At 42.3% G+C, this 18,531-nt stretch overlaps 1 protein-coding gene across 2 annotated transcripts in view; it reads right to left on the bottom strand.

Annotated features, from left to right (window-relative positions):
- Positions 1–2,502: 2,502 nt before the first annotated feature.
- Positions 2,503–18,531, bottom strand: part of cdca2 (cell division cycle associated 2) — a gene marked incomplete at its 5' end in the record, with an annotated part of 32,128 nt that continues 16,099 nt past the window's right edge. Inside the window, 9 exon segments of one of the 2 annotated variants that reach the window (XM_014018645.1) lie at positions 2,503–5,261; positions 5,456–5,606; positions 8,793–8,864; positions 9,090–9,146; positions 9,270–9,394; positions 13,261–13,335; positions 13,427–13,478; positions 13,689–14,011; positions 14,460–14,574. In XM_014018645.1, the coding sequence (XP_013874099.1) occupies positions 4,207–5,261; positions 5,456–5,606; positions 8,793–8,864; positions 9,090–9,146; positions 9,270–9,394; positions 13,261–13,335; positions 13,427–13,478; positions 13,689–14,011; positions 14,460–14,574 (2,025 nt within the window). 2 annotated transcript variants of the gene reach the window in all.

Raw genomic sequence — 18,531 nt, 5'->3', positions numbered from 1 at the left:
CTTCCAGTTGGACATGCCCAGAACATCACCTATGAAGGCATCCAGGGAGCATCCTTACCAGATGCCCGAACCACCTCAACTGGCTCCCCTCGATGTGGAGGAGCAGCGGCTCTACTCGGAGTCTCTCCTGAATAACTGAACTTCTAACCCAGGGGTGGGCATCGAGGACCACAGCCCTGCATGTTTTACRTGTTTCTCTGCTCCWACACATCWGATTTGAATGAATGGGTGATTATCAGGCTTCTTCAGAACTTGGAAGAGGTAATTTAATGACTGAATCAGGTGTGTTGGAGCAGGGAAAAAAGTAAAACATGCAGGGCTGCGACCCTCGAGGACCAGGATTGTCCACCCCATGGGAGAGCTACCTCATGTAGTGAATTCTTTTCAACCCCTTGTATTCATTGTCATTCTTTCAGCCAGTACCCAAAGTTGGTGAGCATATGTGAGGGTAGGAATGTAGACCGATCAGTAAGCTCAGCTCCCTCTTCACTCCAATGGACTACAATTCTGCTGAAGCTGCATAGTTATGTCAGTTTCCTCCTTCATTGTGAACAAAGCGTTAAGTATCTCACATGTAACGGATTTTAATCAAATCACTGGAAGTCCATTAAACGGTTCAACTGGCACACCTTTGGACAAACACAAGTCATGGATCCAATGCAAGGATTTCCAGATAAAGAAAACAAAATAAAACAAAACAAAAGCACTACAGACTTTGCAGATGTGAGCCAGAGCTCTAATTTTAGAAAAGCCAGATTTAAAGCAAAGAAGCAGCCRTGCCCTGATTCAAACCAGCTGGCTTGAAAGTTTCCAATAAAGCAAAAGAGATTAAAATAGTGTGAATGTTCCCCTTTGCATCGCACACTTCAAACTTTTATTCCCGTGAGTGCGGAGCACATTTTGGGTAAACACGAGAAGCGAGTTGTGAACCTTATWGTCTGAAGCAGGTTTGAACCAGTCACAGCTGTATGCAGACACAGAGAGCTGCACTGGGCCAGAAAACCAAACCCAGGAGCTGGAGGGTCTCTTGTTGTGCCTCCTTTGTTTTCTGGCCCTCCTCCTGCTGTCTTCCACTCGCAGCAGAGAGCTCCGAGCATCAATAATAAAGCCCCGCAGCAGAGAAAGAACTGAGGCAGCGGGACAACTTAATGCTATTCAGATACTAATTAACTAATTGAAAGAGCAAGGTCTTTAATTTTGGAGTAACTGATTTCCCTCCTCGAACCTCGGCAGAGAGTGTCCATCCTCTTTAAAACGAGGCGTAAAATCGAGTGTACAGTGTGAAATCTCGTGGCTCGGCCCCAMATTTGTCAACCATTTCAGGGCCGATTCAGCACCGGCAGCAACGAGGGCCTGATTTATTGTTGGCTTTTATTTATTTAATGAATGTATTTATTTGTCTGGAGTGGTCAGAGGTGGCGAGTCAAGCCCATGGGGTYAATCACATGAAGTTGTAAAGTGAGATGTTCCCCACATTCACACAGGCTGARGACGGAGCAGAACAGGCCAATGGATACAGACACAGAGATTCAGTGGAAAGATATAGACTCCATTTTTTTTGAGTCCTCCCCTCCAGCTGTCACCCCACTCGCCATCCCATGGGGGGTTGCCAAGGTGACAGGAGGCCACATGTCTTGGGGGAGTCGTTTTGGTCAAAGGACCYCATTGTTCTTGTGTTAAGCCGTCTTCACTATGCCCGTCTGCCAGGGACGGGGGGCTTCACACCACTTCCACACACATAATCTCATAAAAACACTCTCTCCCGCGCTTTTAGCTCATAAACACTCGCTTGTACACAAGCACAGCCCTTTGGTTGTGATCCTAAACTCTAAAAGACTGATTCTAACTGAAACTGAACTGAAATTAGTTAAAATACAAGTTACAAACAAATCCCACTGAGATCACAGCTCTCTTTTTGTGAGGGAGGCCTGGGCCCATACACGTTGTTGTACTGTGGGAACATGAAGAAAACCCACGCTAACATGAGAACTCCATACAGAAAGACCCCTGGTCCAAGCAGGGCATTGAACCCAGGACTTTCATGCTGAGGTAAAATTACTAACCACTAAGCTGATATGCTGCCAATATGAAAAAAAAATGTAAAAATAAACTAAATGCTAGTTACAGTAGTTAAACACCGGCCTAAGTCGCAGCAATAGATCTGCTAAAAGTAGCAAAACATGATTCAAAGGTAGGACTGGTGGCTCAGCTAGTAGAGATGATGCCTCTGAGCAAGAAGGTTGCTGGTTTTCTCATACAGACCAAAAACACGACTGTTGGTTTAATTGGTAAGCCTAAACTGTCCCTGATGAGTGAAAGTGAATTGTTTGTCTCTATGTGTCCCTGTGATGGACTTGTGACCTGTCCAGGGTGTACCCCGCCTCTCACACAGTGACTGCTGGATATGGGCACCAGTGACCCTGAAAGGAAGAAGCAGGTATAGATAATAAATGAATGCAGGGTTCAAAAGTAGCAAAATGTTAGCTAAAGAAATGCCAAAAATCCAATTGAATAGATTTATTTAAATTCTGTTGTTGGCCAAACTGCATCACACAAAACAATAAGCAAAGTACAAGCTAACAGGAGCACAACACTTGCTGTAAAAGTAGAAATTATCTTAAAAAAAAGCTAAACGTTCACTAAAGGCAAACTAAAAACTAATGACAAAATAAAAACATAGCAAACTAGTTACAAGTAGCTAAAATAGGCCAGGTGTTGGCCTAAGATGACAAAAATAGAACAAATRTGCTGAAGTGAACTTCAAAGACAATGATTTTCTCTGAGATTTATTTTTTTTGAGAAATAAAATTGACAAGTTAAAAAAAAAGATAAAACCCAAGCATCATGAGATATTCTGAACATTTTTACATATGAATTATTAAAATAGCACAAAGTATACAGGAGTAGTTTCATGTAAAAAAGGGCAAAGAACAGGATGATTGTAGCATAAATGCTGAGTCAGAATTCAGTTTGCAAACAAGAACAAGTCTGATTCAGAGTGCAACACAGAACTCACTTTTAAAGAAAAAAAAATCAAATGAAAACTCTGAGTTACTTCCTCAAAGTCAAAATGGAACTCTACACTTCCTCTTCTGTTAAGACCCGCTCATCTGACTTCTGTTTTCGTTGATCCAGTTGGATGCAACTTTCCAAAGCTGCCACATGGTGGCAGTGTGGCCCCACTGCATCTAAACACATTACAGCCTCTGAGTCYGTCCATTTGTCTTCCAGTGGGGACACAGAAAAAGACCTTGGCACAGACAGGAAAGAGAGAGACAGAAACCTCCAGCGTCCTTCTGCCAAGTGACTGGCTTGATGTAAAGGGAGGTAGTCATTTACCCAGTGATGGATAGATTACAGCCATGCATCATTCGGGAAGCCAATCTTCTGATGTGAACTGAATTTGAAACTCAATTTGTTACTGCTCTCTCTGTTCYTCTCTGATAGATGAATATGAAAAGTAAAAGAGCAGCTGATTTGAATCTATAACTGGTGGAATGCAAGGCCGCGGGTCAATTTACTTGAAGTCATTTGGCTGATTTCAAAATGTAAATCAGAGCAGTCATTTACACAGCAGTTAATCCGTTTAAGAGCAGGAGGTCCAGGACTTGTGTGAGAGAGGAGGAGGAAAAGAAAACACTTGAACCAAAGCTGGAACGTCAAACTCACACACATTAGCTGTTTTATTGTTTGGATAAATTCCCTCTAAATGAATCTAACTCAGCAGATTAAACAAACCCATCCTGAAGTCACAAAGCTTCGACTCAAATAAACTACGTACAGTTCCACATTTTGTTACTGCTCGAATAAAACAAGTGTTTAAATCACACACAGACACGTAACTGAAGCAACCCAGATACCATAAATAAACAGCTGCTTATGTGAATTAAGAGGTACAGAGCAGATATTGATTTCCAGCTGCTTGATCTGATGACTTTGGAGGGGGGTGCTGAAGATGGACTGTGATTACAAGCTGAGTGGGTGATATTGACCAGGAGGTGGTCAGCAGAGATGATTGGCCTCTCAGTGTATTGACTAGCTTGGTTACCAGAGGGAAACTGTTAGAAATTAGTGGTCAGCTCTAATATTTCACAGGGAACAAATGCATTGATGGAAAATAATCAATGTCTTTGGAAATAAAATCCGAACAGGAAAACAGCTCAAGGATGTAAGAAACGATTAATTATCTCCCGTGAGTCAGTTCGTTCAGAGAGTTGGCTTGTGTTTCCTCAGGAAGTGGAGGGCGGGGACAGGCAGAACGCCACTGAGCCGGCGTTGGCGGGTCTTCCTGCGAACCTCCTTCATGGAGTCGGGGGAGGTGTGGGGCAGCCAGGCCAGTCCTGATGCGCCGTCACCGTGCTGGTTCCTCAGGCTGCGACGAACCGAGCTCTGTCCTCTTCTGGAAGCACGTTTGAAAACGTCCTCAACGTTAAAGTCGGCCTGCCATGGGGTGTGGTCTACACAGGACCCCCACCCCTTCTCCTGGCTGTCGGAGCTTGGCTGGTTCTCAAGCTGACTCTCAGCTTGCTCTCTTGGTCTGTTTTCCTCCTGGTGCTCCTCTGGGTACTTCTGTGGCTTCTGTAGGTTTGAGCTCCTTCTGCCTCTTCTCTGCTTTAGCTTTGTTTTTCCAGGTGTTTTAGCTGAAGTTACAGGAGGACCTGTTTGATCTGCTGTTCCTGTATCAGCGCAGGAAGCTGCTGCAGGAATCTGTGCATCAAGTTCCTCTGTGTCACCATCAATCTGTGGAGCATCACTGACCTCCTCCTGGTGCKCCTCTGGGTACTTCTGTGGTTCCTGTAAGGTTGAGCTTCCTCTGCCTCGTTTGCCTCTCTTCTGCTTTAGCTTTGTTTTGCCGGGTGTTTTAGCTGAAGGTGCAGGACTTGTTTGATCTGCTGTTCCTGTATCAGCGCAGGAAACAGCTGCAGGAATCTGTGCATCAAGTTCCTCTGCATCGACATCACTCTGTAGAGTGTCACTGGGCTGTGATGGAGTTCCTGCTGAAGCCTCAAGGCCACATGATGATTGTTGTTCAGAAAGCTGCTCTGTCTTTCCTCCTGCCTGATCCTGAGACTCCTGGCTGACCACACTGACCTTCCTCTGTCCTCTTCTGACTGCTGAGCTCAGACTCCTGTCATTTTTACCAGATATGGGAGTAGGGAAAGAATCCTGCAAAGTGTTTTCCGTGGCTTTTATCACAACAAAATTGTTTGCTGGAGTGTTATTTGCCACATCAGGGATGATGAGGGTCTYTTGATTTGGAGCTGTTAAAGAATGAGGACAAAATAATCAGGAAACTTTATTTCTTTACTGTCCCTCTGAAAGTCCTAAGTCATCTGGAAACAAAAATAACTACTTGGACATAAAACAATAGCCAAGTCACTGAATACAAGAATAAATACTAGGTGTAATTTTTTCCCACAAACTCAACATTACTGAGTGTATTTTCAGATTTTACCAGGAGTCTGCTGTGCTGCTGGCACCTGGCTGCCGTGGGACAGCCTCTCTCTGATGGGAGTCAGACCCGGGCTCTTGGAGAGGTACTGCCGTGAGCCRTACAAGGAGCGGTCTACATCTTTGTCCCAGCGACGGGCTGCTGAGCAGGCCTTCTGTAGGACAGAAAGTTACAGCTGAATTTTCTTGGTTGACCACAACTCTTTAGTCCTAAAGCAAACACAAAAATAATGCTCCACCATATCAAAACTGGCATTTGGTCACCTGAAACGCTACTGGTCCGGACAAGGTAGCTGTTTATGCCAGAAATTAATGCTGGGTGATATGACCCAAACTTTATATCACAGTATTTTTAATAATTATTTTAGTATCACAGTATTTGACTGTTTTTCATTTCATTACAGCTCAGTTGATAAAAAATGTAGAAATGTTGCTTATTGATCAGCAAACTGCAGTAAGCTGAAGTTACTCTCTTTCTGCAACACAGAAACTATTTCTTGACTTGCACTGTACCTTAGTATGTGTCACTAGTCGTGTTTCCATCGTTTATTAATGCGCATTTTGAAGTATCATATCAGAAAATGTGAATGGAAAGGGCATGATTCGAAACTTCCTCTAATTCGTATAAAAGTTGATACGCTCCCTTGAGGTGTTTTGTTTTAAAAGGGTTAATGCGCAAAAGGAGAGATAGAAACACATTTGCCGAATCAGTTCTGACGTAGCGAACATTTACCTCACATGGTTGATCAGCTGTTCCGACTGTCTGAATGGTACCGGACCGGTACCAGAGCGACTGCAGCAGGACCCTCCTCCTGCTGTCGGCGTATTCTCAGTTATTCCCGTAACGTGAAGAGAATCGCATTTCTGTCTCTACATCTTCWGACAGCAGTAACATCGCCAAAACTAGTTGATGACAGAATAATTACAACTTTCCCGATAGTAGCAACACGTTCCTGATAACTTCTCTCCATTGTCCTGAGATGTGACTTTTACTTCCTGTTTACTACACATGCGTCTGAAGTAACTGATTCGCTTCAAGCCAGTCGATGGAAACACATCTGATTTGCATTTCTTCGTTTTTTTCCTTTTTGCGAAATTTTAAAAATTTGCTCAAAATTCGAATTAAAATTGGATGGAAATACGGCTATTGTTTACCTCCTCTACATGTCTCTTCAATCAATCAATATCAATATCCGATATAATTATTACTGCTATGGCCGATAACCGATATTTACCGATACGGGCTGTTAGGTCCCTGTACGACAGGWGTCAAGAGTTTGGTCCACATTGCTGGTAGTAAGTCAGACTTGTTTCTGGTGAGAGTTGGACTCCTCCAAGGTTGCCCATTGTCACCAATTCTGTTCATAACTTTTATGGAAAAAATTTCTAGGCACAGCCRAGGTGTTGAGGGGATCCTTTTCGGTGACCTTAGGATCACATCTCTGCTTTTTGTGGATGACGTGGTCCTATTGGCTTCATCAGATTGTGATCTCCAGCTCTCACTGGAGCGGTTCACAGCCGAGTGTGAAGCGGCCGGGATGAGGATCAGTGCCTCCAAATCTGGGACCATGGTCTTGAGCCAGAAACCGTTAGGTTGCCTTCTCCGGGTCGGGGAGGAGGTCCTGCCCCAAGTGGAAGAGTTTAAGTATCTCAGGGTCTTGTTCATGAATGAGGGAAGAATGAAGTGGAAGATCGACAGGTGGATTGGTGCTGCRTCTGCAGTGATGCRGGCRCTGTACCGGTCTGTTGTGGTGAAGCGAGAGCTGAGCCAGAAGGTGAAACTCTCGATTTACCGGTCGGCCATTTATCGTCAAGTAACCTGACATTTTTAATTTGTTGCATCACTGTTTAGAAGTGATAGTGTAATTGTGGGTGATTTGTCCAAAACCTCCAGGTATATCTGCTGATTTCAGATGCTCTGTCCAGCTCAAGCTCTAATGCTACGTTCACACCGAATGCATTTTGAGCTGCAGGAGCGTCCAGTTTACATGCAAAGTCTACAGTGGACCCGTCTCTAGGGGTCTTGCGGAGCATCTAGGCCAGGGGTGTCAAACTCCAGTCCTCGAGGGCCGCTATCCTGCATGTTTTAGAGGTTTTCCAGCTCCAACACACCTGATTCAGTGATTGAATTAACTCTTCAAATTGGGCAGAAGCCTGTTAATCACCCAGCGATCAAAATCAGGTGTGTTGGAGCAAGAAAACCTCTAAAACATGCAGGATAGCGGCCCTCGAGGACTGGAGTTTGACACCCCTGATCTAGGCCGTTTAGCACGGCATTCAGGGAAGCAGAAGGTGCGTTCGAGCGTTTTCGTGTATTCGGCACATCCAAAGCATCCGATGCTCGAGTTCAGAAATCTGAACTTTTGCTGCTTGACGTGCGGCGTCAACCAATCAGAGAGAATCATTTTTCCATGTGACGGTTTCCTGAATGTTGCCTACTAAACCGAAACAGACGGACAGGAGCTCTTTAGCTGAAATAGGCTGTAGTTGGTGTTCTGACTGGAGATATCAGCACCGATGTGGGTCAGCAGCTCGTTAAACTGACCGCAGTGTTAAACTGGGCTTGGGACAAAAAAATAGTTTGTCAGCTCGCAGCTCCTGGAGTGGTGAAACTAACGCAACAAACCACCTCTAAATTATCTGGTGAATTAATTATCTACTGTGCAAAACATTTGCTTGCTCTTTAGTAAATAAAGCAAAGCCATTTTCTTTATTTTTATTTCATCTGCTGAAGACAGACTGGAAAAAAAAACAAGAAACTCCTCCCGCTTCAGACGCTCCTCTAGTCTCTGTCCTAGTCTGAATGTAGTGTGTCCAACTGGAGGCGTTGGGAGCATTTTTGCTGCTCAAAACCTGTTTGGTGTGAACGTAGCATCAGCTTTTGTTTCCTTCACTGCCTCAGCTCAGCCAGTCCACGTAAAGAAATCTGCTGACATCAACATCGCACAATACTCTGTTCTACCCACTTTGAACCACTGCAGAGGTGCTTCTGAAAACACGGTTGGAACCGGAAATGGAGACTTACATGATCAAAGCTGAACCAAGAAGACCCCCATATACAGGTACGCCTGTGTAGATGGGGCTTCAGTCATTCAGATAGGAGCTTTCAAAAACTTTGATTCCTACTCAGTTTCAACCCGATTCACAACTTCATGAACGTCTTCAGCTTCAGAACAGAAGTCCAGCTGTTTGTTATTTGGATTGAGTTTCTGTGTTTCCACTCAGTGATTTGTGTGAGATTTTACAACCATCACACATCCAGAGGGGCACGTGACAGGTCTGTTGAAGAAATCTCACAAAGTTGAGTTAACAAAGTTGATGCAAAGACACGAGCGACTCACCTTCATCTTCCCGCAGGCTGACTTGGCTGCAGAGCGCATCGACCTCTTCACAGGCTCCTGCTCGTCCCACTGCTGGAAGAACAGAAAGCAGACCTGAAGCTACTCTCTCTGTCGTGCCCACTCACACACACAATGTAAAAGTTTTAGGGTGAAAATAAGTTCAGATCCAGTGGAATTAAAGAATGGATTACATGGGAATGTGTTATGACCTCTGAATTATTACAAGTCTAACTCATCTGGCAAATGGATATTTCTACAAATGAGATGAAGCCGTGATAGTTTGTGGTAAGGGCAGACCTTTCTCTTTCTGTTGCGGGAGCACCCTCCAGGCTCAGTTTTACGTTCCTGTTTGCTCTGAAATGGATGGAATTCACAAGCTTTGTTAAATTGTAGAAAACTTCCCAGTGCAAGTTGTGGCAGGAGGTTATACATATTTTATGAGAAAGTGAACTAAAAACATTTTTAATTGCTGCAGACCTTTCTCCTTCTGCTGCTGGATCGAGCCGGAGTTGGACTTTTATCATCTGCTTCAGACCGATCCTCCTCTGACACAGATTTACACTCGTCCATGTGAGAACTGTGACTGGATGTGGTGTCAAACTCTGAGGGAAACAAAGTCAGAAAAATACCTGGACTTAGATAAGCGTTGCAAGACATTTGAAAAACAACAGGTTATTCCTGAGGTTTTAATGATTTTGATATAGCGAAGTTCAAATGCTAAAGGAACAGTAATGTCTTATATTTGTGTGACTTTGTTTTGTTCCATTAGAAAAAAACTTGATAGAACTGGGATGCAGCCAAGCAGAGTTGTGTCATAAACAGACTAAATCATCAGGAATATGACTATATAGTGGGCGCTCTAGGCCAAATTGTCCTTGCAGGGGTACGGTGGCCTCTCTGGGCGGCGGGCCGGCTGTGGGGCAGGGGGTCAGTTCTTGGGGGTCTTGGCAGCTCTGGGGGGGAGGACTGTTGGTCCCGGTTTCTGGTGGCCTTTGGGGCTTAGTCCGTCCCTGATCTGGGGTTCCATGGACTTGGCAGTTTGTCTGGAGGGAGAGGTATTTGGGCTGCTCTTCCTGGGTGGATTTCRGGGAACGAGAGGGCTTACTGGGGCCAGCGGGGGAGCTGACTCCCTGTGGGAGCATTTTGCTCCTTCAGTTATTTTTCTCCCCATCCCTCACCGCACACCTCCGCCCTCTTCATTTTCAACTCCACCCATGCAGGTTTTTTTTGGGGGTGCAGGTGTGTTGTAAGAGCAACAATTTTACATCTCTATTTGCCATAACCACCTGGGTCCCAAATTTTATTGTACATCTTAGACATTCACTCATAACATTTTCATGACATTCACATATAGGAACTTGGGGTGGGCACTAATGGCTATAGGTGGTTGGATGGCACCACTCTCRCTTACTGTGCATGTGCCCACCACTCCCAAGGTTTGCATGTAGACACTTAGGGTTTTGGRTTAGAGTAGTGGTGGAGGGGAAACTGGCACCAMGCCGGCCTCTCCCTCTTCTTCTTTCCCTTTTTAATTGCTCTATAGAACAACACGCACCAACAGTACATCCGGGGGTGGGGGTGTGGGTGTCAGGATCTTTACTACCCTCCTGTTCCCTGGCTTCCATTTGGGGAGGGGGTCCTGAAGAAGGGCAGGCCGCCGGGTGTCGTCCTGGGCTGTGGGTGGTCTCGGAGTGTTGCTGGGGTTGGGGCTGGCTCTCCATCCTCCCTAGTGCTGCCTGGACTCCTGGAATGTGGCTGTGGATGCCCAGCTGGCCGGGGTGGCTGCCGGGTTCCGTTGGGTGGTTGGCTGGGGGTGTGCGCTTGGCCGTTGGCGGTGTGGTGGGATGGGCATGGCTTTTCTGCGGCGGGGGGCTGGCCAGGCGGCCTGGTGTGGCCCGGGATGGGCTACGGCTGTCAATTCCTCTCCACCCCAGCATGATTGGGTCTACCCCCTGGGTTCGGGTGTGTGTTGCCTCCTGTAGGGAGTGGGTACWTGTCCTGGACCTGGGAGGTATAGAGTGTGTATCGGGAGTATGAGTGGAATGCGACGTCCTTTTTGTATGTCTTTGAATGAGTGGGTGTGAGGATGAGGGTGGGATGGTGCGATTTTGTATGTTTGGGTATTTGTCAGGCTAGGGTCTGGGCCACTCCCCCCCTGCTAGTTTATATGAGGCCCACTAGGGTTAGGCATAATCGTATCGTGTACAATTAATCATCAGAAAAACATGGCTTGGGGGCCAGGACCTCTGTGCACTTTCCTGGATCTGTTCTGGTGTGGCGGGTGCCGGTGGGGCCCATGAGTTTGTCGCTGCTGGTCCCAGGGGTTGTGCGTGTGGTCGCTGGGGGGGACTCTCCCAGTTCTCCCCTATGGTCTGATCTGGGGGGTGGGTGGGCAGATCTTCCCGTGCAGGTGCCCCAGGGGAGTCTGCGCTCAGGATCCCTCTCGGGTCTTTGGGCTCTGGTCTTYCCTATGTCTGCCTCGTGTCTTRGGGGTTGGGTCTCCGGTCCTCCACAGTCACTATTAAATATTCCATTGGAGAAATCTTGTATGTACACGCATGTTCACAACTGCTCACAAACAGGTGTTCTGATCCGGGGGGTTCTGACTGGTCACTGATTGTGTTTATATGTCTGTGTGTATATATCTACAGTATGCATGAATATATGCATGTAGAGTACGTATGTATATATCTATATATACAGCATATGTGTATGGGTATGTGTATATATTTATGTATGCCATCCGTTTATTTATCCATTTATTTTTAGGTGAGCGGACAGATGTTGGGTGTGTGGTCCTGTGTTTTCTTGGTGTATATTTAATATATTTCTAACCTCTATTTCAATCTTTCAAATTACATTTTCTCTTTGGTTTTCCCTCTTTTTCTATTTTCTCTTTACTTAAAAAAATCACTGATGAAGAAATTAAGAAACTAATATTAAGTTCTTTTTTTCTACTGAAGTGATTAAAAATAAATAAATAAATAAATAAAATAAAAAAGGAATATGACTATATATGAGGAGTCCTCCAGATTTCCCATTAAGAAAATTGTAGAGTAAAAAATACAATGAATTCTGTCAAATTTTAGGTAGTTTTTGGTAATACTTTAAATTACAAACATTGTGCACAAAAGATGCAATACACAGAATATTTTTTTATAAACTATTGTTCCGTTTTTATTTTTTCCCTACATTTAAACAACACAAATTATAACTAGTCATACTAGCACAATGAAGCACAGATGTCTGATCATTTTATTGTTACTGATTTCTGCTAGTGCAGAAACTAATCCTGGTCCAGTTTCAGTGTAAAGTACCCCAGATAATTAGGATCAGCCTTGAATATGTGTTATCGTGTTGCAAAAATTGTTATTTTAAGATCCATCCTGAACAAGGAGATAATCATTACTAGTTCTACTGCTTTTAGGCCAGACAGACTATTGCATACATAGAAAGGTGGAAGTGTTACCATTATTAGAGGTTTCTGAATCATTAGCACAACACTGAGTTTTTAAATCAGTGGCTCTACAGACCTCTAACTCTACACATTACAAGTACTSGCTGTTATAGTACAGCGTATTGTAAGTCTGAATGCTAAAGATTTACTGATTCCTGGAGAGTTTAATTTACACTGGCTACAACCTGCTTCAGGTGAACTTAAAGCTCGTTGGGACATATTAATCTTTTTCAAATTGTTTCAGTTCCAATTGAAAACAACCTGAGAAATCTTCCCCGACTCATCTTCTATTACTCCACATATTTACTACAACATCTTTATTTACAAATGACATCATGATACCTGTGTTATTACAACAATCAGGAATATGAAGGAAAGCTAAGCTGTAAATTGTTATTAAACAAGATATAAAACATTATTCAGAACAAGCTTTTACTCGTGAATTGTAGCATTTTAACTGAATGAGAATTAGTTCAATTGCAGATGTAGAAACATCGCTGAATTTTGGTTTCAGTAAAATAGTGGATAGTCATGCTCCATTCAAGAAAAACAGAGTGAACGGTCGTAACGACGCATGGTTCACTCCTACATTGTCAGAATTACTCAAAATACAGAAAACAGATTTAGACTGATTAGCTGACTTAGAAAATTGAGAAATACAACAGCTGTCAATATTTGTGACAGGAATATCAAATAACCTTAATAACCAGCAGAARATCTGGAATAAAATCTTAATGAAGACAAATAATTTGGTGTTCACTGTGTATCTCGAAGGACTTGAAAGTAAAAAAGCATCCTGAAAATGTTTCTTGTACACAAAAAGATCAAAAGTAAATAACTTTTCCAACTTTTTGTAACCGTTTTAAACAAACAAAGAGACAATTTTTAGAAAAAACCAAATTACCATTCAACTGAAACTACTGCAGCTGAGCTCATTTGTAGCTGACCTATAACAGCAGAACACAGAAAAATAAACTAATAAATTTGAAAACAGAATTTTGTTTAGTTTACCTGTCAGAACCTCAGAAAGAGGCTCATCCTGAGAAGCCRTGTTTAAAGTTAACAGCTGGACATCCGGTGCACACACTGAAAAGRTAACATGACAAAAATTACTTAGCACAAAGAGCTACACTGCAGCAGAAAAATAAACTATTGGAATCAGTTTGTAAAAATCCACCTGAATCACTCATCATGGCAGAGTCAAACTCCTCCATAGCAGGGAAAACAATCTAAGCAGAAACAGAAACAGTTTTAGTCCTGACTAACATCTATACTTGTACATCCTGGTACTTCAATGAACACATCCATTATAAATAACTCTAAAGGAGTTAGCAGCATTAAAAACTAGCAGTTTTGTCCTAATTGTGGATGATGWGGGGTGTAATGCAGATGCTACAGCCACTAACATCTTAAATTCTGTTACCAGGTGAGTCTCCTACCTTTCTGTCCTCATCGTCTCCTTCTTCAGACAACCTTCTGAGCTTGCGGGGCATCAAAAGAGTAGGGGAGGCGCCAAACCCAGTGGGGCTGAAGGGTTCGGGTTGATATTGCGGCTCGTTAGATTCGCTGCTCTGTGCCGTCTTCAGCAACGAGCGCAGCTGTAAGCTCCCACCAGGAGTGGCTGCTTGTGCTGGGGTGCCCCCCTTATGTAACGGAGTGTCGGCCGGTAAGTTCTTATCAAAGAACTCCGGAGATAAAGGCCCTCCGAAGTGAACCTTCTTCTTTTTCTTCACTGCAGATGTCCTGGTGAAGTCATCTTCTTCTGCAAGATAAAACAGGATCCTTTAATGCACAAATAGAGATGTCTTATTTAAAGTCTTAAGAAGAATGTGAAGACATTTCAGTTATTAGAAGATACAATGTATGACATGTGTGTTTAAATAAAAAACAATTAGAAATCTACTGATTCTACTTTATAAAACAAAAGTGCTAATTTTGCCTTGTCGTGTGTGATATCAGAGAAAAAAGGAAGCTGATTCATGAATCAGCATCAGATGTTTGTTCCTCTGAAGGAAACCTGGTATCTTTTTAATCTGCTAGAGTTAATGAGTTTTATTACAAACAGGCCAGCATCAGAAAAACACTTAAAACATTTGAGCACAAATATATTTAGCAACAACAGAATAATAAAATACTAAAGACTAGACTATAGTCAAAAACATGCAACAGTGAACCAAACCTCGAAGGCAAAGACAAACTTCTGTCTTTACCTGAAGGTTTTATCTCCAGAAGAGAAGAGACGGGGGAGACGTGCAGGGGAGCGGAAGCAGCTGCAGGACCACCAGAGTCTGGTGGGTCGGGGCTTTGGTGTCGACTAACAGCATCCTGTTAGGAGAGAATGACGAAGACCTTCCAAGAAGCTGTATAGTAGTTCAATGAACATGGTAATTATGTTGAAACACCGGTTATCTAATGTGTATGGAAATGGTATTAAAATATGAGAAGGCACTGGTATCATGCTATATTAGGACAAATGTAAATTAATTATTTTAATTACACACATTATTTTGCACATAGAAGCAGAGGGAGCAAGTGATCTAGTAAAGAAAAGCTCTTCAGACTGAGCTTTAAACAATCTGTAAGCACTCTCTCTGTTCAGTTAACATCTTTTTGGAAATCACTRCACCGATGCAAATACATTTTTTATAAATTTCAAACTGCTATCTTTGACAATATTCAATGTTTGAACTTAAAAGTGTTTACACCAGGAAGCTGGAATAAAACTGAAAATTTAACTTGATTTTATATAAAGGTTTGCGTTTAAAATGTCTGAATAATAAGTAGGTATGTGTTATTTGGGTAGGTGCACACAAATATTTTTAAACTGCCTAGAAAAGGTTTTCTTAAAGCCTCTGGAAACTTTTCAAGACCACTTTCAAAGAAAATAATAAAAAAGAGCTCATTAGATGTAAGATTTATTAAATGAATAAAAAAAGGGGTGAGGACCTTTACACATAATTTAGATGAAAGTGTGAAAAATAAATAAGAATGATTTACAACCCAAATTATAATTTTATCAGATGAATGCTGAGTTTGAAAAGTTGCTGTGATTTGAGTTTAATTAGTAGAAAAATATTTACAAATTCAGATGAAAGATTTAATTTTTTGTATCAAGACTAATTTAAATTCTTATTGAACGGCTCCAGATATTGAAACAAAGAATGAAGGATTTGTGGTGCAGCAGGACACAGTACAGCCCGTTAAACTAAAAGTCAACTCTTCAGCTCAGAGCCTGTCTCAATATTTGGCAGAATTTTGAAAAATGTCTGCTATGAATGCAAAAAGAAAAAGTGACACACCAGCGGCAGGCTCCAGTGTGGTGGAGTTTTATCAGCTCAAGCAGCTGATGGCAGCCGACATGCTTGAAGCTGATTTTCTGGACGTTGAGGTGAGCAGAGGTCTGAGYGTTCCTGCTGATGTCTCAAGCAGAACTCTGAGCTCTTACATAGAAACAGAACCATTTGGAGACGTTTAGAACAAATTTACAGACTCCTCTAAACGAGTCCTGTTTTTAAAATCATTGCTCAAATGAAAYCCAGTACTGAGCATGCAGCCTGTTAAAGTAACTGCATGTGAGCAAACTGAAACTGTTCAAAGTAAAGCCTAATGGTGCGTTCACACCGAACGCGATTTCAGCTTCAAAATYGCAGCCAACGCTGAAGTTTGAAGCTTGTGCACTTTGAGGTCAGACGCAGGACAGCTGCGCTGCACGGCGACAGCCGCCCCGCCCCTCCCTCCTCTGTGGGGCTGTTTAATGTCGGACGAGGAAGAGGCTTTGCTTTATTTACAGAGAGCAAGAGCATGTCACGTTCATCAGATAATTAATTCATAATTAATTCACCAGATAATTCAGAGTAGAGGCTCACAACTCACTTTCAGGACTATTTTTCCAGTCTGATGAGTCGCTGCCACGTATTGCTGCAGATCAGGACACGACTGCAGGCACTCATTTCAGCTAAAGAGCTCCTCTCCGTCTGTTTCAGGTTAGTGGACATCATTCAGTAAACTGTCCCGTCGGGAAATATGTCGCTACGTCACACAGTGGAGTCTCTCTGATTGGTTGACGCTGCGCTTCGAGCTGCAAAAGTTCAGATTTTCTAACTTCAGCGATTTGCGCCTCAGCGCGTCGAACGCTCAGATCVTTCAAATCGTTCAAATTGCGCTGCTCTAATCGCGCTTGAGGCGCCGCAGAACTTCCCGACGTTGCTTGAAGCGCGTCCACCATAGACTTTGTATGTAAACGCACCATAACCCTAACATTTTCTCTCTGCCCACAAATAAAATGTCAAAGATCAGAAAGAGAATCTCTTCTGCAGACATAAACTGCATTTAATATTGGAGGAAGAGGTCAACTTTAGTGAAAACAAATAAACGTTAACAAATTTGTTTATTTGGATGAAACTTCAAAATAAGAGCATTTGAATTTATTTCTATTAAATCACTTATTTAAATGACAAAAAGGATGTGATCAAACTGATGCAACTTTACAAAGTGAACATTGCAGTTTTGTTTTTAAATTCCCAGATTTATTTTGTTGCTTTATCATCAGAGATCATTTTTTATAGAATTGTGTCCTCCCTGCCTGACTTGTTTTTTTTTAAACGTTTTATTGAAAACAGCCCCCACTGACTTTCATCCKTTAACTTGTAGAGCTTTATAAACCACTCACTTGGTTCTTTATGGTACTATGAACCTTGAATTACAGTCGCTATGGTGCCACTTTGGTATACCATTTGTAGCACAACTTTGTTGAGCTTGAAACATGGATTTTCACTACATTAAAATACAAAATGTGCAGCTTAAAACAAACAACAACAACAAACAAACAAAGGTCTGACAAATGTAAAAAATAAGAATGCCAATGGGATGCAGGGGTTCAACAGAAATACTGAACACTGACAAGCTGTTGGTTTATTTCAGATCATTATCAGTTAAATGCTAAGATGAAGCACACATCACTTGTTGTAAACTTCATGTTTACCAAAGTGTTTCTCCCAAAAGAGCAGAAAACAACTGATGCATTAGAGTCAAACTCACTTTTTCCTTTTAAAACGAGACTCAGATCTTACAAATAASAAAACTTCACTGCATTATAGCTGAGTGTGGAGAATATTACTGTTGTTATTCTGTTCTGAGGAATAATTAATTGCTGCCAGATGAGCTGCAATTCTATGCTGCAAACATTGTCCATCTAAGTCTTATAATCTTATATTCAGCCAATGATTAATATATTAGCCTGGAACTTTTTCCTTATTTCAAGAAGTCTTATCAAGTGCAATTGTCGTACTGCACTGATTCAGATTATAATCTAACCATTTTTTAAACTTTTTTTAGATGGCTACGGTAATCCTACAAGTTGTTCAGATATACTTAAATGTAAACATTTTAGCAGTTGTATCTACAGCCCTGAATAAATCCAGACCAGAAAATGCTCAGCTGGTATAAGCCGGAGCTCAACGCAAGAATAACAGCTTAGCCAGAGAGCCGACACAGGTATTATCTCTAATTATGAAGCACTGTTTTGCCTGTTTAAGTACACATTTCGAGCACTTTCTTTTTTATATATAAAAAAGAAAAAACTCACTTGTTAAGAGGGTGAAAAAAAGTCTTCTTACGTAAAGCTGAGCTCTGAAGCAGGTTACACATAAAGGTCTGTCTGGTTACACCTGCTGTGGAGCTGCAGCTGAGACACATTTGATTAGTGCTTTGCTGCACTTTAAACCAGCAGTGTGCTTCACTAAGCCTGCGGGGAAAGGCCTTTAGATGTTTAATTTACAGAACTGTCTCAGCTTAAGTTACACTTATCACTTCATCACTCTCCACTCTGAAAATGTAAATGTCTCTGTCTGAATAGCTACTGTCACACGGCTGTGCATAGAAGTCTGTCTGTGATGATCTCACCCTGATCTGAAAATAAAAGTGCAAGTTTTTCTCTCTGAAAAAAGCAGAATATATATTYTTAGAACTGACCGAATGTTAAAGGCCATCTTTAGGTTAGAATGGCCGGCAACAGATTTTATTATAACGAGAAAATAAAATACAAACACACAACAGCTACAGTGAACAAATATGATTTAACATTTAGTTTCACTTCATCATTATGAATAGAATAAATCTTTGGCTACGTTCACACTGCAGGCAAATCCGACCCAAATCCGATTTTTTTGACCCATCTGACTCATATCTGATTTTTTTATGACAGTCTGAACGCGACAAATCAGATTTTTTCAACTCCGACATAGGCCGTTTCAGTATGTGGTTTTAAATCGGATATACACTCAC

Source organism: Austrofundulus limnaeus, unplaced genomic scaffold, assembly GCF_001266775.1.
Source record: "Austrofundulus limnaeus strain Quisiro unplaced genomic scaffold, Austrofundulus_limnaeus-1.0 Scaffold198, whole genome shotgun sequence".
Classification (NCBI taxonomy): Eukaryota; Metazoa; Chordata; class Actinopteri; order Cyprinodontiformes; family Rivulidae; genus Austrofundulus; species Austrofundulus limnaeus.
The sequence above is the reverse complement of the archived record's forward strand: the minus strand, read 5'-3'. Positions and strand labels throughout refer to the sequence as shown.